The 21,341-nt window shown below is 37.9% G+C and overlaps 1 protein-coding gene across 7 annotated transcripts in view; it reads right to left on the reverse strand.

Annotated features, from left to right (window-relative positions):
* The window catches only part of znf385b (zinc finger protein 385B), a 206,337-nt gene that overhangs the window by 33,503 nt on the left and 151,493 nt on the right, over positions 1 to 21,341 (reverse strand). For all 7 annotated transcript variants that reach the window (XM_067444430.1, XM_067444429.1, XM_067444432.1 and 4 more), the window contains one exon: positions 20,313 to 20,452. In XM_067444430.1, coding sequence (XP_067300531.1) covers positions 20,313 to 20,452 — 140 coding nt within the window. The remainder of the gene's footprint in view (positions 1 to 20,312; positions 20,453 to 21,341) is intronic.

Below are 21,341 nucleotides of genomic sequence, written 5' to 3' on the forward strand. Positions count from 1 at the left end.
CGAATTGGTTTCTTGAACATGACAATGAGTTCACTGTACTAAAATGGCCCCACAGTCTGCAGATCTCAACCCAATAGAGCATCTTTGGGATGTGGTGGAACGGGAGCTTCATGCCCTGGATGTGCATCCCACAAATCTCCATCAACTGCAAGATGCTATCCTATCAATATGGGCCAACATTGCTAAAGAATGCTTTCAGCAGCTTGTTGAATCAATGCCACGTAGAATTAAGGCAGTTCTGAAGGCAAAAGGGGGTCAAACACAGTATTAGTGTGGTGTTCCTAATAACCCTTTAAGTGAGTGTATTTAGACATTACATGTCACATTCTTATGTCACGTGTCTTTACGGGACCTTTACGGGATGTTTGTGAATGCATGCACAGATTCCAGAAAATCAATGGCAGTGGTAATAAACAAAAAAATTATTAACGACAGACAAATTTAGGGACATATTGTCAGTGATTTTTTTCCCCATGGAATCTCTGTGTGAAAGGGGCACATCTCTGCTCAACAGCTGCTTCTATTGTAAAACATCTGCACCTGTGTTCTGTGAATGTAAAGTTTTAGTGGTAAATTTAAAGTGACAAAAACATAAATAAAACAGTGATGGCATCTTCCTCTCCCAAGTCATTACCTAGTTACAGTGGTACACAACGGCTGCTAGTACTCACAATGCAGTTACACCGATGAACGCACCACGATTTGGACTGAAAAGTATAATTTGCAAAGAGAGAATTAAAATTAACTGAAGACAAAATGAACTAAGTATGAAAACAGCATTAGAAGGATAGTGAGTTAGAGAGACATGAATCAGACACAAGTGGAGTGTCCTCTGCAATATTCAGTCTTCACGACCCTGAACGCAAGGTGGAAATGAGAGCAATAAGGATCCCAAGCTGCAGGCAAGACAGCTGTTTAACAGTGAGAATCAATGGCAGCCTTGCTGTTCTCCTGGGCTCAACCTGATAGAAATAGATACTCTGATTACTGAACCAAGGAGGATGAAGACTAGGAAGCGAATGTGAACACTGGCACAATCAGCACAGGAGAGCAACCAAGCACCTTTGTGGACGATCAATTGCAGCTCCTGAAGTTATGCCAGCTTGTTATACTTTCATCAAACAATAATTAGAAATCCAAGCAAACAAAGGCCTCTAATAAACCTTTACAAATATGTACTCAATTTCTTCAATGAAATTCTGGATGCTAAAAATATGAGAGCAAATGACCACATATTTACTTTATTAATGCAAAACAAGAAGCTTAGCATTGGTTTTAAACATGTAATCAAATGAACACATATTTTCAGAAAAAGAGTGAAACAGAAGTTTTCAAACCAGTTAATTTATATAAATATTGGCTTCTGTCTGTATGTTGAATAAAAACCTCCATTTTGCATCAAATATTATTCAGATTTTCTAGATTATTTTAAATCATAAAGTGGGCGGGATATATTAATTAACAAATGGCTTTGGCAGGCATGCTCTACAGCTCCCCACAATTTTCCAATGTAAATCTATGGTGAACAATAGAACTGCAGCGCACTCTAATTAAGAGCCATTGGGTCAGATTTCAGACTGCATGCCCCACTTAATGCTGATTTACACTTCTGTGTCGAACCTACACCATAGCAACGTCACAGGCTGTGTGTAGCATACATAGCCTGATGTGCAAAAATGGCTCTCTAAAAGAGCTTCCTCTTTGAAGTCACTACCTGATTGTCTAATCCTAACCCCTCCCCTGATTCTAACCCCTTCCCCACAACTAACCCTAAACCTACCAATACTAGGGGGTAATAATTTGGCGAGGATCGGAATTCGACACAAAAATCACTGCTGCTGTCTCCAACAATGTACACAACAAGCTGCTTCTTCTTTGGCATTTGCCTTGATATAGTGGGTTATCACTGTGGACTATTATTTTTGTATTACTTAACCTGCCCGATCGGTCTATATAAGCGCTAACCACGTGCACCCACACACACACACACACACACACACGCACACACGCACACGCGCACACGCACACGCAGACACACTCACTCACACACACACACATGCGCACTTCAGAAAGGGTGAAACGAGCAGATCAGGAAAGGAATATTATTTCACTATTTGAGATTAATCGGCCTGCCGACTGGTTTAAGTTTTGGTACCCCGTCTGGAAAACACATGCACAGCCCCGGGATGTTGGGCTTTGTGAGCCCTGACTCATACATGTCTGAGTCCAGCGAGCTAAAGGTATGTTCTGTTAGACACACGTACACATAATCAAAACGATCTATAACAATACAATATTATTGCATATATAAGAAAACATGTTTTACGCTCATAAGTGTGTTGCAACATTCCTGTTGGATCCAATATAAAAGGCAATGCATTGTGTTTTAATCTCAAATGTCTGCAAATCCAGTATCGACCAGAGATTTGTTTACAAACGATTCCGCAGTGAAATGAAGTAAACACACGTACATGTCTTCCCCACATGAGCTGGAAATTCATTAAAAATAATCACGCATTCCTAAGATTAGGATCCGAAGGAAGCTTATGCAGTGACTGTGTTCTATATTCTTCGCCATGTTTATTGTTGTTGGCTAGCTCCATGAGTCGGTGGGTGGGGCTACTGAATTAAACCTTCGCTAAGCCATGCCCGAAAACCATCACAGGCCGATCGTGGCTTAGCCACCGTTACTAGGCGCGGAAGGTCTGTCAAGCTTTCGAGCGAGGGAAACATGCCGATGCGAACTTGTGCATGTGGATTGTGCAAATCTGATACCTATCCTACAAGTTTGGATGGAGGGTGGAATTTTTTTCCTTCCCCAAACGTGAAACCCAAAGTAAGAAATGCCAGGTGTAAATCAAACGGTGTGTGGGCCGCATTCACAAGTAATGTTAAATATCAACAGGATTAACAAAATCACCTACGTTTGCGTCAACGAATTGAAAAAAACGTGATTGATGCAAATTATTACATATGATGCATTATATTATAGACTATAAAAAGTATTATTATTATCAAAACTCTATAGTTTTGTATTATAGTTTGTTTAGATAAATTGTGTGCAAATTAAGACCCTCATCATAAGAATTGTTGCAGTGGCTGTGTTTATAAAAATTAATGAAACCCATCATGTTTGAGAGAGTGACTTTCTGTTATAAGGCTGTATTTCAGTAAATGTGTTTTTTTTTGATGAATGGCTCAGAATGGCTTGGAAATGTCTGACACCGGCGCATCCATACTGTAATACACGTGCCAGGAGCGAAAGCGAAAGCTTGACAGGCGTAGCAACAGTAACTAAGGAGGGCAGGGCTTAGCGAAGGGTCAATTAGACGTGATTATTATTCTGCAGAGGCGTGTTTCGTCGCGCGATGACATTTGCACACACGATCGTTTTCTGGACCTGGTGTCTATAAAAGCTTTTCTTTGGCTAACATTGAAGTTTTCAGCTCTGAAACTTATAGGGTATTATTATATTACCATGACCTTTTATATATCAAAAGCTCAAGGGAAAGTTGATTTCTCAATTCATCACCCCTTTAAGACCCAGACAATATGACACCGCTTCAGCAATGTGTATTAAGCTGATTAACATGTTCTTGTGAATAGCCTTTATATAGTTCTGTTGTGTTCGTTTTTTATGTTTGTTCTGAGAATAGACATGGCTTTCTTTTCCTTCCCTGGAATTCCTCTAATAATTTTCTAAAACAATAATCTGAAGCAATCAATACTACATTGAAGCAATTATAATAAATCATTATATGCGTATGTTGTGTGTAGGCCTAGTAAAAATTAGAGCGCCACCCTCAGGCTGTACTGCGCAAAAACACTAGACTGCTTTCAAAATTGGGTTTACATATTCAGCGATTAGAATATAAAGCTCAAAAATGTTTAACATAAACTAGTGCTAAGACCTTGAATCTGCTCTACCGTCATTTACAGTCAGGAGCCGATACTGCTTGATAATTTAAAAAAAAGATGAAAAAAGAGTAAAAAACAAAAAAACTAGTTTTTTGTTGAAAAAGTTTCTTCAGTAGAACACAAATTAAGATTTTTGACTTCAGTGGGGTCTAATTAGAATTACACCCCATTGGGATGCATTATACGAGCAACGGTTGGAGTTAAAAATCTTAATTTGTGTTCTACTGAAGAAACAAACACATCTACATCTTAGATGCCCTGGGGGTAAGCAGATACACATTACATTTTCATTTTTGGGTGAAATATCCCTTTAATATATAAAAGTTAATTGTGATATAAGAATATCCTGTTAGTTTCACAGCTGAAAACCTCCTTATTAGTCAAAGAAAAGCTTTTATTGACACCAGGCCACGCAAAAGCTCAATCTCAGAATATGCCACACCTTGACGTCAGCGTGTAACAAAGGACTAATGTTAAACCAGATCGAGCTACCGAGCAATAAACATGCCGTTGAGGATTTAAAAATATTGTGCAGTGCCTGGGGTCGACAGTAATGCAACATGTAATAACTGTGTTCATTCTAATGCCTGATCTGGAAATGTAATGATACAGTAAGCTACAGTCAGATGTTCTTTGCCTGTGTGTCAGTAAATCAAACCAGTGACTAAACATCACCTTGTGTTTTTTTCTCTTATGAAAATAATCTGTTATTTAACAGAATTCAATTCTATAAACAAAATGATTAAAGAAAGCTCCCTTTGGAATCATTGGAGCAGCGCACACTGCAGCTGTCAATCAAAAAGAGATGATGAGATCAATGATGAGATCACTGCTTTCATGAGCTCGAGATGTGTGTGTGATCGGCTACAATAATCATCACTGCAACCTTTCATGCCACGATCTTAATATAATGCTATAGATCTGAATGTAAATGCCAAAGATTTAAATATAATGCAACACTTTTCACGATTAGCTAACCATGAGAGCTGTACTTCTAAAAAGAAACTAAAAGAGAGAGTAATACTACAGTAAATGGAAAGGCGTTAGCCAATAACAGCAGTGGGCGTTTACACTGAACTCTCACAGCAGACACGCCCCTTAAAACAGAGCGTTCAGACCAGAGGGCTAAAATGCCTTTTATTTATAAATTCTGACCATTTTTGATGTAAAAAGCATTCTAACATTATAAGTGCACCCCAGGAAACAACATAAAACAATAAATCAATGCAGTTCTTGACCCCATTAACAAATAAAAGTATGCCAAAACAACATTCAATGCGTAAATAACAAAGTTGCAGCAGAAATGATCAGAAATGTTGGAATTATTCAGTAGTTTCTAACTGTGGTAGGGACACGTTCCCATTCTGTCCCAAATCTATGCTCATGGATCTGAGAATTTAATGAGACAAGAAAATAAACGGACAAAATTTAACAAGCTCTAAAAAATGTGCTGTGCAGCATCCAATAGGATTACGCACAGTAGTTCACTACTTCTAGAAGCCATGCATGAAACCCTGGCATGAGAGAGCTGACTTCTGAGTTTGCCTCCAAGTAATTTAACCATTTCACACACTCACAACAGCCGTCTCTCTAATAGGAAGGCATTTTATAGCTCATTTAAAATAGAGACAAAAGCACACAAAAAACTTGCATATTCAACTTTAGACACAATTCTGGCATATTTTACCTGGAGCAAATGGAGAGTGTCCATAGCGCACTTTTGTGTAAAATAACCGAAAGAGGAGTCCAGTGGAGAGGGAGATGGAAAGAGACTTGGTGTGGCTTGCGCTCCGGCAGCGATGGACTGGAGGACTGTTCTCACGCCAACACCTCTCTCTCTCTCTCTCTCTCTCTCTCTCTCTCTCTCTCTCTCTCTCTCTCTCTCAAAAACACACTCGCTCGCTCGCTGTCACCCTGCCTGCCTGCTGATCCTCGCATCTCAGGCTGATTAGTTCTGAATAACTGATGAGCTTGGGTAAACAGGAGTCAACTCTACATGGCAAATTCTGTTCACTCCTGATAAGAGTTTGTATGAACTTGGTCCATTAAGAATTTACGACAGTCACCCTTCGTGTTGGATGGATTGCACCCAAAGCCTTGACTTTATTGAACTAAAATGGATGTTTTGAATTTTGCATTAACCAGCTAGATATTTAGCTTAATCTCAGCCCCAATTACAGTGGCAGAGAGTGAGCAGATTAAACAATGAATTAATAAAATTATCTATCTATCTATCTATCTATCTATCTATCTATCTATCTATCTATCTATCTATCTATCTATCTATCTATCTATCTATCTATCTATCTATCTATCTATCTATCTATCTATCTATCTATCTATCTATCTATATATATACTGGGTAAAAAAAAGGCTGGGTTAAAAACAGTTGGGTTGTTTTAAGCAAACATTTAAAACAACCCAATTGCTGGTTTTGTCCATTTTCAACCCAACTTGGTTTGTTTTTAACCCAACATGTTTAGAGCGTACATATAAATGATGTCATCCGTATCAGTTCACCTCTGTGAGTTAGGCCAGACTGCTTTTGCACTAATTGTGAGTTCACATGAACCATACCTTTTCAAGTAGACTTGGTACATTTTGCTGATGCCATTTTATCCTTGGGTAAGAGTGCTCTCTATTTGATTAGGGGACGGTACAGTGGAGTAGCAGCCATCCATTTATGCCCTCTGTGGGTCACTAATGCTGTTCCTCATTCTACCCACCACAGAACTACAGAATCAACTACAGAAACCTGACTGTCATTTTTTTTTTGTCCATACTTTTGCAGTCTGACAGTTCTCTGACACGCTACCTGTTGTGCATGACGCCGAACAGCGGTAATCTGTAATTAAAATCTCGCTCTCCCACCACAACAACCACAACAGCTATCAGTGTGGGAAGTAACAGGCTAAAGATATAATGACTGTGGGAGGTGGAGAGGTCAGGTGAGAAGATACAGCTGGCGGGATTGCTGCGCTCTTCCGCATGGGGGTGAGGGGTGGGGGCTCTGGGGGGATGAAGATGGATGGCAATGTGGCAAAAAAATGAGCTCATGAATATTAATCAGTTTGTACTGACATTGCTAAGAGTTTTCCAAAAATGAAATGTCAACAATATGATTGCACATTAAATGGTCAATCAATTTTTTAAATGTCAAACGTCAAAATACTATGAGATCAGAAATAACATAATAAAATCATAAAATAATAAATGTTAAACCATCAGAACTGTAAACTGAATTTGCTTTTGAATTAATTTGGTAATTTCGCTCAATTCAAGATCAATTGAACATGACAATTTTCCTTTTTTATGTTTAAACTGTCTAGATCGAAAACATTTAGACTTTTTTTATGCATAGGCAAAAAGACAACTTTAACTGTTTGAAATAATACTAAAACAAGAGCTACAACCTTAATCAGTAATGTAGGTTCAATATTTAAAGACCACACTGCATATAGTCTCACGTAGGCCTTGTCCACACGAACACAGGTATTTTTATAACCGTGACTTTTTTTTTTTTTTACACGGTTCGGCTGTTCGTCCACACGGAAACGCAGTATCAGGTCACTGAAACCGAACCTTTTTGAAAACCCCTGCCAGGGTGAGGATTTTGCAGTGTTGTCGTGTGGACAGTAAAACCGGCGTTTTTGCCTTGCGACGTCAGAGTGTGCGCTGTTATCCGCTGTGTTTGACGTCAGATTGTTTGCCACTGACTGCTTTGATGACGACCCTATGGTTGACGATTCTGTGCAATGACGGATTTAGCCCACATATTGCTGATAGTAACTGTGCTAACAGGGCTGCTTGTATCATGTACACAGCTCTGGTATATTATTATATTGCGGAACAGAGGCGTCAGAATGAAATCCTAGGCTTCTGATTGGCCAACATGCCTTTATGATTAGGGTGATATCGCTGCCTGCTGATGTGGCATGCTCTTGACAGCGCTTGATAGCGGGTTTTTGTTTTTCATGCAGACAGAGATTTCTTTAAAACCAAGCATGTGTGGATGGGATTTTTTTTTTAAACGCAGGAGGAAAAACTCCAGTTATAAAAATACCCTTGTCCGTGTGGACTAGGTCGTAGTCTGGCCTTCAGACTGACGACAGAAAGTCTGGACTCAATAGCAGCTTTCATTGGACAATGACCGCCCAGAGACCATCTGACTAACATGTAAAGTCACAGTTTGCTTTGTTCAACAACATGTCTAGAGGTGTTAAAATATGAAATCGATGTCTCTAAAATGTCCCATACCTCAAATTCCTTTGAAAATCCCATGTTTAGTTGCTCCTGATAAGCACTCATTATCACAGATATAAACATGACAGCTTTCTTCTTCCATGTGGGGGTTCGGCATCATGATGGCTTTATTTCCAGGTGGAAATATGACGCACACATCTTCTGTATCTCTTATAGAATTCAACTCCTGATCTGTTTCCAATATTGTGTGCCATATGCCTCAAACGTTCAGCCACGTTCAGGTCTGTGGGCGTTACTACGTACATGTGAAGCTGAACTACATTTCATAAAGGCTGCAAAGAGCACCCTTCGAATAATTTGAAGAGGGCTAAATTGCTCAAATCAACATGAGTGACTCCAACAGTAACAGTTTATCTCTGATTCAAACAACAATATCACAATTTGTGGGTGGAGCCCCATATCATGAGAGTTACTGGTCAATCAGGCATTGTTAACCCTTAAATGCATGACTGTGTGGTCAATCATTATTACTAGGGCTGTCAATCGCTAAAAATATTTAATCGCGATTAATCGCATGACGTTATGAGTTAACTCGTGATTAATGGCTAAACTTAATCACACATTTCTATCAGCTGTAAATGTACCTTAAATTAATATGTTTCAAGTTTTTAATACTTTAATCAACATGGGTATGTACACATATGCATGTTTTATGCAAATGTACATTTATTATTAGTGAAACCATACTCAGAGCATAAAGACTAGACATGCATCAAAGGTCACAGATGTTTTTCAAAGAATTCATGTTCATGTCTCTTAAGCCTAAGCCTAAAAATTCTGAATAAGCAGTAATTTCTCTCATTTTAAGAATATAAATAAAGGGAGTTTTTACACTGGCAGTTTAGTTCAGAACAGGGCACAGTTCGTATGAAAAATTGGTAATGTGAAAGCTTGAGCGCATCAGTACCACACCATACCTGGAGGAGGTTGTAACGAGTAGGAATGTAGTGTGGCCCCTTTAAGAGCTGTGCCGCAATTCACGTGAACAGTGTGAGAACCACGGACTCGGGAGCAGATTAGCCGATTGTGATTAACACCTATTTAGTTTAATAAGACACATGTACTGTAAGTGGTGATGGTGTTAATGAATAACCACTCGGATATGAGCGAAAATGAGCTTGCAGTGTATTCGTGCATCGCACTCGGACTGTAGAGAATGTGATCAGTGTAAAAACACACTTTTCTTTCGACCTGGAGTCTAATAAAAGTTAAACAGAAAATATGATGGCTTATGTAGGCAATGACTGCACTTGTTTCAGAATAGTAATGTTAATGTTAACCCTGTTCTTTTCCTCAATTATTGTTGTGCAGAAAAAAATATATACACTCTCACACACCTCGGGTCATTAGCGACCCTATACAATTTTTACAAAAAATGAATGGGAAAACAGGCTCTCTTTTATGTATATTTTTTATTTTTATTCTTATATTGTTTTAATTAATTAGTCGCTGTCGAATCGATTTAAATTGCACTTCTCTGTCAATTACTATCAAGTAAACAAACATGAAATTTGATAGGGAAAATCATCCTGACAAGAGTGCACTCACATACCTGCAATATCAAGTACGAAAACAAACGCAAAACCTGAAATCTTATGAAATTCTCTTCAAAGTGTTGCTAGACCATGACATTAGTTGACCTGAAAGAGAAAACAGCCAGAGAAGCAAAGTTTTCACTAACGTAACGTCCACCATCTCTTGCGACAACACTTAGGATACATCAATCTCTCTTATTCCTATTATTTCTTTCTCTGTCGCTGTCTATGAACCTATTTACGAGCTCCCTTAATGATATCTGTTGCTCTGTTTTAGCAAGAATATCTTAAAGTTAGCCGATAGCTGTGACCTTGCCAAGGCCGGAGACCGTCTCTGAAGAACAGAAAGCACAGCAGATGGATAATGTGGTGATTCTCTTCATGGCTGAGAACACCTGGCTGAGCACAAACTGGCCTCAGTCTGTTGTGACTCTGGCAGCATTGATTTCAGTCATAGAGAGAGAGAGCCGTGACTATGCGCCCGCTGTAATCACGCTGGAATCCTTCATCGGGCGCAGTCCTCTCAAGCACATAAACACAATCACACTGATGACTAACTCCTCTTTATCCAATGCTGCCTCAACTGCCTCCATTGCAGAGATTTATTCAATATATTTCACAAATCATCATGAGACAAATTAGTCAGTTTCTACTCTGTTGTTATCATTTGTGTTCGTTATGTTTGCAAACTGAGAATTGGTTCTTCTGAAATGGTTTCGATAGCCAAACCATGTGATTTTTGTCTTACTGTTTCTTAAACGTTTATTTCGCCATTGTGGGACAATAAAACACTGAACACAAACCATATTGCTTGTACAGCACATCTTGCATGTAAAAATGCCACTTTTTTATTCGCAAATGAATGGCTCCTATAAGCATTAAAACAACTCTCATTTAAGTCACAGATATAGAAAATGTTTGCTCATTAGTACATTGTAAAAAAAAAAAATCAATAGCTTATGACAGCAAATCTTTTTTACATTATTTTAACTTAATAAACAAACAAAAGGAAAGCCCGCACACTAAAAATACTTCAGAAACTTTTTATTAGCAACGTTTCGGTCTCATGACCATCATCAGGCATCTATTCATTAGCTACAGGTGTGTGATGGTAATTGTACATTAATTTAACTCAAAATAATCAACAAATTTACAAAATTTAACAGTTTAATGTAATTTAAATTGTAATGAATTAGATTAGAAGTTGATTGTAAAACTTTTAGGCAGCAACCTTTTTTATCAGTGTATTCCGCTTAAAATAAACATAAACAGATAAAATGATGAATGGTCATTTTTGTTTACCATTTTATGTGTTTGTTTGTTTATATTATACACACACACACACACACACACACACACACACACACACACACACACACACACACACACACACACACACACACACACACACACACACACACACACACACACAAAATCGTCCCTTAATCTTTTGAATGGTAATGATTTTGAAAAAATACTATGCTCACTAAGGTTTTATCTGTTTGATAAAAATGCAGTAAAACCAGTAATATTGTGAAATATTATTACTATTTAAAATGTTATGAAATGTAAATGTTATGACTGTTTTCTATTTTAATATATTTTAAACATTAATTTATTTGTGATGCAAAGCTGTATATTTTTTTAGCAACCAGTACTCCAGTTTCCACTCTTACATGATCCTTCAGAAATATTTCTTATTATTATTACAGAAGATAATGGTTGAGCTACCTTTTATTGGAGTCAGAGTTGGGTGTGGGATGGGGCCAGAACATTTGATCCATGGGTAAAACACAACTGGCAGCTGGACTGGACTGGGCAGGACAAGACAAGACCAGAGAGGAGCCGACTGGGAACACTGGTACATTAAATGACAAACTGGCACAGGATTGGACACGGACAGCAAACAAAGTATGTAGCAAGGGAGGATAAGTAGGGGCAAAATAACCTAATAATGTTATCAGATAACAAGCAGGGCGGGTTAGACATTAAACATGAGAGCACATGGCACAACAATGCAAACCTGACAAACCATGTGCTCAAACCAAACAAAAACAAGAGCACATGGCCAGCGAACACGATCACAAGCCATGCGCTCGAACAAAACAAGACATTAACACACAGCCAATGAGAGCCGTCACCGACTGCATATCCACATAAAACATGACAACATGAAAGCATGCGGCCGATGTAAACATAAATCACGTGTTACACAGAACACAACAGAACACAACACCACAAGTGGACAGAAGAGGGAACGACCTGAGCAAACTCAAACCCACAGCTCAAACAACAAGAATACCACAGAGAGCACGGAGACTGAACATGCAGAAGACAAACATGAAGACGGACGACAAATACACGGAGCATGAATGTCCGAACCCTGACACAGAACCAAAACCAAACTACAGAAGTGCCGGGATCCGAACACCACGCTCTTCACACAAAACAACTCACATGGACAGAAGGGTGCACGGCCCTTGAACTCAATACAACAATATGAGTCAACGACAATAAGAGTGTCAGAGATCTGTCACTAAACCAAGAATAAACAGACCAAAATAACAACCCTGACGATAGGAGATTACTGTTGAATAAAAGTATCACTTAAAAAAAATGATAATAATAATCTTACTGACCCCAAACATTTAAACAGAAGTGTATTTAAACAAAATATAGTAAATAGAATAATAATTGTGATTATTTTTTGGGGGGTGCTTTTGAATCATTAATGGATCCATAATGTGATTACATTCTTGAATCACATCTTTAGTGTACATAGTGTTTTTTTTAGATATCATGTTCAGTAAGACGGTGTTAATAGCAGCTTGGGAGGACTTGCAGGCTTTCTCTGCATGTGGAGTGGAAGAAGCACTAATTATACATAAGGACACCTGCTCATAATGTTCCACAAACAGTCAGCTCTGACGGTGTGCCAGGAGAGGCATATGTCAGAGCACATACACGCAGAACTCTTTGTTATTATGACACAATGGCAGTGTTATTCAGGACTTTTAAAACTCTGTAACTTAAAAGAATATTTATGCTAGAATTTAAAGAATGTTAAAAAATAAATAATAATTATATATATATATATATATATATATATATATATATATATATATATATATATATATATATATATATATATATATATATATATATATATATATATATATATATATATATACACCAAACATTTAGAAATATGATAAGAAGCTGAGGCTGAGAATCTAACAATTGATTTTACTCAAAGGCAAGAAAAGAAACATGATTCCTAACAAGATATAAAGAAAGAGCTAAAACTGAAGCAAGGACTCAACTGAAGATAATTTTGATATTTTTTAACTTTCAAAATTATGACATCATACCAATTTCTGTGATTTTATAAAGGAGGATGAAATGTTTTAGATAAAACAATAATCTCACAAAATATCACAGAATGCATCACATTGGCCATGTACACACTGTAAATATCCAGGAGTGACAACCACATTTAATATTTGCTCCCAAATCTGCAATGATTGACAGCATGACAACCAAGTTCTGGCCTCTCACATCTTTGATATCCACTATTTTTGACAAAAGTAAAATTACAGCGATTATGCTCTGCAATTTTAAATAAAGCTCCGTTCACAGAGGCGTCGTGTTTTGTTTCTGTTTGGAAGGCTGCTTTGAAAAGCAAGCTTTTGAAGTGTTGCCATGTGCACTTATTATAAGCGTTTTTGGGCTTGTTTAGGTTTGATTCATAAAGCGATCAAGTTTATGGGAATATTAAAGCTAGCAGGTGTGGGTTGTTTTCAAAATAAAGCATTTGGACTCATGTTGGTTTATTGTGGGCATGTTCTTGTATGTTGTTTTTTTCTAAAAAGATCTAGCTACGCGAATGAGTCAACACTCATACCACTTTCCCAGTAGTTCTCTTGTACCTCACACATACAGAAGAGAGATACATCTGTAATGCACGTTTAGATATGCCATTAACAACTAGTTGTTCTGCTCAATTCAGAATTCATACAGTTGTAGTTAATTCAAATGTCACTCCTGTAAATTTTTGAACAGTATGTGTATAGAACGGGATTAAGCACTAAAAGTTAAACTGACAAATGAATTAAACTGCAGTGTGTATGTGAATTGAGAAATGAACTTTCCCTTGAGCCTTTGATATACAAAAGTTCATTGTGATAATAATATCCAGTAAGTTTCAAAGCTGAAAACTTCCTTGTTAGTCAAAGAAGAGCTTTTAAAGACAACAGGCCCAGAAAACGAGAGCCTTTAAATATATATTGATCAATGACGCAATAGAACGGGGAAACGCCGCCTCAACAGATAAATATGTATGCCTGCTTCTGTAGCCTCACCCACTGACTCTTGGAGCTAAACGGATTGCCCTACCGAGCAATAAACATGCCGAATATAGCAAGATATTGCTTTGTTTCTTTTTTTTGCTTGTGAATAAAACACAGGTTGATACTAGATTTGCAGACATATTGAGATTAAAACGAATCTGTGCCTTCTATATTGGACCCAACAGGAATGGTGTAACATGTGAGTAAAACTGTAAAAGTAAAAATGTGACCGTATTGCATTGTTACAGATTGTTTTGATTATGTGTACATGTCTAACAGAACATACCTTAGCACGCTGTCACAGGCTGGATAATCCTTTATTTGTGGTGTTGGTATATTGTGATTCGGGATCAGACTCGGACATGTACGGCCAGGGCTCTCAAAGCCCAACGTCCAAGGCCAAGTGTTTTCCAGACGACTACCAAAACGTAAGGCCGGTGAATCTTAAAAAGTGGAATAATATATTTTTTTGTTCTGCATTGTTCACTATCTTGACTTGTTATTTGAAGGGCGTGTGTGCATGTATGTGTGTGTGTGTGTGTGTTTGTAATTCGCGCTTATATCCTCTGATTGGGCGGGCCAAGTAATAAAAAAAACAATATTCCAATCAATCGCGGACCGTATGAGAGATAAATCACTGTGTTTGTTTGATAAAGATGTTTTTTGAGGCCTGTGAGAGAATAATTCCGGTTGTTGCTTTCAAAACAAACCCTCCCTCAACTGACAGGGTAACAGAAGCTCATTAAACATGCAAATCTTATCCAATCCTATCCGTGGGCGTTTACTTCCAATTCTCCAGTGCAGCACGCCCATCAAAACCCAGCGTTTAGGAGAGAGCCTCAAAACCAGTGTAGAAAATAGCTGGCTAATGTTTTGAATGTAAAAACAACACAAATATAATTAGTTGACCTCTGTATAAAAGTCAACAGTATAAAAAAAATAAAAAGCCAGTTCATGACACATTTAATAGTCACTGATGTTTTCCCTCCAAAATGATATCACTTCATGAATAATGTTTTATAAATGAATATTGCAAAAGACTAACAGGATGTAAAGCGAAACTGGTTATTTGGTTGATCACTTGATTATTAATTAAAACAATATTACAAATACACTTTGTTTGAAATATTTTAATTAGAAGGTTAGGGTTAGGTACATTTTTAATTCACTTAGGAAAAAAAATATAGTATACGCTGATTAAAATTAATCTGTTTACTTAATTGTGATATTTAGATAAAAATAAAACTCCTATGATTTAAATCCTTTTTTTCAAAAATGAGTTTAATGTTTTATTTAATTAATTAAGAGAAAGGCATGTGAATATGTACTGCATAGTAAAAATGAGCCAGCTGACAACCTTAGATGTTGATTGGAGGGGAGTCAGCTTGACAAGAGCGGTAGGAGAGGTGAGATTAGTATAAGAGACAAACAAACAACAGCGCTGATCAAGTGATACCTCGGCAAATCGTGTGCACCACTCACTATCATTAGCCTATGCTATTCCTGGGAAGCTCAACAGAGACTACTGTGATTAGCTTCATTAGGAGAAAATAATTCATTTGATGGCCTTGTAGGGAGATGGTATAATTACGCTAATTTTGCGGTGGCTTGATTGCAGCCTGGAGAAACCTCTTGATTTGCACCAACAGTCAAGCAGTAATTATGACAGCTTCTGCCATGTTTATTTGTTTATTTTTGGTGCAGTCCATTGGGTGCTGGGCCATAAAAACAGTGCGGTCAACTGCAGACAGATCAGTTAGAATTCAAGAACATTTACTTCCTTTGAACTCAAAAGCTGGAATTAGAATTTAATTAACAACACGATACAGTTCTCCATGCTGCACTGACAGGAAGAAGAATTCACTTACTTTCGATTATATATATATGGATGATGACATTAAAGGGATAGCTCACCCAAGCCATCCTAGGTGTATATTACTTTTTTTCTTTTTAAAACAATTGGAGTCATAATACAATATGTCCTGGCTCTTTCAAGCTTTATAATGGCAGACCAAATTTTAAAGCCCTAAAAAAGTGCATCCATCAATTACAAAAGTAATCCGTACAGCTCCGGGAAGTTAAAGGGGGGGGGGTGAAACACTCAGTTTCAGTCAGTGTCATGTCAATCTTGAGTACCTATAGAGTAGCATTGCATCCTGCATATCTCCGAAAAGTCTTTATTTTTTTTATAATTATATAAGAAAGATGCGCTGTTCCGAGTCTTTCCGAAAAAAGCAGAGCGGGTGGGGGCGTGTCGTGTGAGCGGAGCTAAATAATGACGTGTGCAGCAGCGCGCTGCTATTGTGTTGAGTTGAGTTGAGTGCGTCGTAAAGCTGTCATCCCTAACAGCGGGAAAAAAACTTTATTCAAAATAAAAATATGGCTTTTAATCAGATACAGCCATACATCTATGATCCGGAATCAGACCCAGAGGCTGCTGTTGAACAGGAGCAGCAGCAAAAACGACTAGAGCAGGACGTCGGATGTGGTACAAGTTATACACTAACTATATAATATGCTTAGCGGCTTGTGTTATTTACATATTTATACTTGAATTATATCGTCGTATTTTTGTCTTTGAAGGTGTACATGTGGGAAGTGCAGTTGTGCACGTGTGTTTGTGTGTTTACGCGTGGTTTGTGTAGACAGTAAGAGGACCGGTTTTGCACAGCAGGATTAGTTAGTGTTTACATAGAAAGACACGGAATAGTAGCGCATTTGAATGAAGAAGCGTGCTTATTTAGTTCAACATATTTCCCCCCTCTTTGTGTATTGTTGAGTGCTTTTACAATACACAAACATAAAGTTACACATATAGTGGCCAGCTAAACAAATGTACACGCACTACACATCGCATGCTCCATTGATCAATTTCTATATATAGTAATATATATAGTAACTATACGTGATCATGTTTGGGCTACTTGATGAGCATAGACACAGACATTTGAAGCAGTCTAACTCACCGCCCGCGGTTCTAACGTTGGGACTGCTCCATCCTTCAGCATTAGGCGATTGGAAAATCCGGCGTCAAGCTGGGCCTTATTTATGAAACAGTCGGCACCGAAATGCAGCGAACAGATATAAACATTCGCGCAACTCAGTTGCTGATCCGGAAAAGCAAATTACATCCACTGTTGCCTTACCGCGGGGTTTTGGGGGAATCTGTGCAGGACTGTCTTGGTCTGGCAACCAAAAACGCACTTTTTGATGTCATTGTTAATTGTGCACATTACCTGTGCAACACAGCCTACGAGCCAGCGCTTTGATGGGCATAGCCTGTTGCTTTCGCTCTCTCCCTCTCTCTCTCTCCCTCTCTCTCTCTCACAAGCTTCCGGTAGAATTGTCCGTAAGGCCCATACAAGGAAATTCCGCCCCCATTAACGTCAAAGGGGACGCATGATCGCAAAAAACTTGCCGAAACTTATGACTAACCGGAAGTAGTATTTTTGACAAAGAAATACTCCCATCAAACGTCCACCTTAACTTTTGAAACTTTGTCCATGTTTAGTATGGGATTCCAAGTCTTTAACAGTGTAAAAAGATCAGTATGCATGAAACAGCATTTCACCCCCCCTTTAATAAAGGCCTTTCAGAAGCAAATCGATGGGTGTGTTTAAAAAAAATTAATCCATATTTAACATGTCCGGCGGACAGCCTTCCATATTCAACATACGAAGAAAGGTTACATTTTTACTATGACGTCACCAGACATAGCGTGAAAAAGTGTAACTGGTGTAATAATGAAGTCGGATGTAGCGTAAGTGGTTTGAACTGTGAGAACTGTGAGCGACACAATAAAACAGCAGCGGTTAAACAAGCCCTAAATTCAGACTGACTTTCTTTCTATTTCTATTTCACTTTTCCAATATGCTAGATATTTTATCTAGCATAAATATAAAATATAATAGTGTTAAATATAAATATTTTTCTTTCACAAACCGATTCGCTTCAGAAGGCCTTTATTAACCCCCCTGGAGTCGTGTGGATTACTTTTATAATGGATGGATGCACTTTTTTGGTCTTCAGATTTTGGGATTTTATACCAGATTTTATATCATTTTAATATTGCACACTGTCTGGTATCTCAATTGAAATTGAATAAAAAAAATTAACTACCTTTATAAGACATTGTAATTGTAATTGAATTCTGAATGGCACATCACCCTCATACCACACTGACCCAAGGCTGTCCTCCACTAACCACTTTAAAGAGCACTGTCACTTTGAATTACAGCAGGACAGTGCATAGCAGAGACTAAGAAGAAAGACAAGAAAGTGAAAGAGACAGAGGGAGAGAGTGAAAAGAAAGAAGAAGGTTTTGAGCGGCACAATAAAACAGCAGCGGTTAAACAAGCCCTAAATTCAGACTGACTTTCTTTCTATTTCAGATCCCATCAGCCTCTCTCTCTCCGTCTCCCTTCATTGCCACTACCACAGCAGTCTGTGTTTGGGGAGATAAAAGCACAAATCGATTGTGCTCCCTCATTTTGGGGGTTGGATCAGGGGCTGGAATCAATGTGTGAGGGGTCGACACGTCTGCAGACTGGCTACGTTCAGAATGGAATGTACAGCGTCAAGGGCTGCATACTTTAATAAAAAAAACAAAAAAACAAAACAAAAAAACCTGCCATTAATTGATAAACTGAACATCTGTTATTGCTACTTTTTTAATATCAAGGTTACAAGAACAAAAAGCTGAAAATATAGCAGCAGCAAATCTCACTTTTGTCACAGACACTGATTCTTAGTTTCATTATCATAGACTTTTAGTTGTTCTCACCAGTTTCCAGTCTTCCTTTGTTCAGTTTTCCAGACACTCTTTTGTTTTCATGGTAATTTAATCAGCCCAGGTGTTTATCATTATTTCATTCATTTGCTTTGTAGGCTACTTAAGTTGAAGTCTTTTCAGTGTTCAGTTGTCCGTTTTCGTTAATGCCTACCTTCAGTTATTCGAGTTTTCAAGGGTGGATTATTAAAGCCTTTGAATCTGATCTTTATCTTTTTTGTGTATTCCAACTTGCCTCCAATGCTTTTTGTCATATTTACCTACGCTATGCTAGGAATAGAAAAAGTAACCGCTTAAGGATGTTTAAAAAAAAAAACATAGACCAATAACAAATGATCCAGAAGTGAACTAACACCGTGTCTAAACCAGATGTGACAAAGTGACCGTTTCAAAATCTATTGGTTCTCCCGTTTCAGAAATAGCTCAAGCAGGGCATGGAATTAGTACATTTGATTATAATAGGCATTGGTTTGTTGCACCACGTCACACTGTTTCAATCTGGTGTAGACGTAAAAGTGAACTGACTGAAAAAGAACTCAAATGAGATTGAATTCTCACTTAAATGTATTACTATTGCCACAAACTGCATAGTTTATTTACAAAATTGATAACATTTGGTTGTATGCTCTTGGCTAATTCATTGCACAAACACTTTGTGTCTGGCGCAAACATCCTAGTTTATTCTAGCTGCAAGTGAACAAGTACACTAAAGTTCAAATTGTTGGGGTTGGTATGATTTTTTTTTAATGTTTTTGAAGTCTCTTATGCTCACCAAGATTTCATGCATTTGATCAAAATATATGCTATATTGTGAAATATAACATAAAATAACGTATTATATTAATTTTAGTTGTAATATACATTTAAAATAACTGTTCCCATTTAGATATATTTGAATATATTTTTGTAATTTTTTCCTGTAAAGATAAAGTTAAATTTTCAGCATCACTACTCCAGACTTCAGTGTCACACGATCCTTCAGAAGGATCTGCCCACCTGTCCGCTTTGGCATCTGCCTAAATTGCCTACATTTTCTAGGTTTATGCAAGCCACAAAATCCCAAATTTCAAAATTTTAAACATTGAAAAGCCAGTTTATTTTGCTGTCCTGACAATGCATGGTTTATATGATTAGCTAAATTTTGTTATTTGCATTCGACATCATTCCCTGCTGTTTGCTGACCTCATGGCTCATTTTTGGGCAAGGCTCCAGTGTAGTATACTATGCCACCCAAAACGCCGCTAGCATTATTTGACACTCTTCCAAACAACCACACAAGCTGCAGTTTGTGAAGGACGATATACACCTAGCATAAAGAACATTATCTACCCTCACTCAATGTTTTTCTAAACCTTCAGAGAAGGTTTTAATTCCATCAGTGTCAACCCACACAGGAACGAGGCCAACATTAAAGGGGCAGATGGCCAAGAGAAGGGAGATGAAAGCAGGCTTGCTTACCGTATTGAAATTAGGGAACAGGCCGACCGGAGAGGAGCTCTCCACAGGGAAGGTCATGAAAGGCTTCATGTCCAGACCGGACTGCATCATTAGAGGAGTCCGAACCAACGCGGGGAGCGTGTTGCTATGACAGGAACTTCCTGGAGTGGAAAAAGAGGCAGATAGTCAAGACAATGCAAAGACAAAAATTTCAAAGCTCAAGGGACAAAATACTCTTTCCTGCACTCACTCGTGCACAGACGAGGAGAGCAAGAGAAGGTAAGTTAGAGAGTGATAAGAAGAACTCATCATTGTCGGCCAAAGAAGCAGAATACCTGAGCGCTCTGGGGAGGAAGATTGGCACAAAAGAGATAGAAATGAGTGAGAGACTTTACCCAATAACTGTGTTAAGCATTTGTTGATTAGAGTATGCGCCAACTGTTAAAAACTTTTCATTAGTTAAAATAAAGTAGAAATAAAATTTGTTCAAGCATTACAATTTTACAAAGCTGAATAGAAATGGTCTGGACTCTATTGCAGCATTCTTCGGTCAAGGACTGCCCAAAAAGACAGACACAACCAATCACAGTTTGTTTTGTTTCGCATCATGTTTAAGGGTATTAAGCAATTTTGATTTATATGTAGTTTAATGTTGATGATTGTGTTATTTTACATAACTATATGATATCCCTTGTTCATGCTTCTTTTCGCCTGTGTTTTGATTTGGAGATTCTCTACTCTTTCAGAAGATACATCACAGCGCCCTCATACCGGATAACAGTGAAAACACGTCAAATGACCTGTATTTAAGAAGCTCATGTAAGGAGCACTATTTGTACAATAGGGTGTAGTGAGGGAGTGTTTGATGATCTTGGCTTAAAGGCTGACAGTTGTAGGTTTGAGCCCAGTCAGGGATAATCCATGAATTCTTAATATTGTGTCATTTCCAAGATGTCTAACCCCCTTGTTGGTGTCCTTGTTACACTTTACATGTAGTTACTAAATTAATAACTACAAATTATGCAAAACTACATGCAACTAACCAACAAA

This window comes from Pseudorasbora parva, chromosome 5 (genome assembly GCF_024679245.1).
Source record: "Pseudorasbora parva isolate DD20220531a chromosome 5, ASM2467924v1, whole genome shotgun sequence".
In the NCBI taxonomy this organism is placed as follows: Eukaryota; Metazoa; Chordata; class Actinopteri; order Cypriniformes; family Gobionidae; genus Pseudorasbora; species Pseudorasbora parva.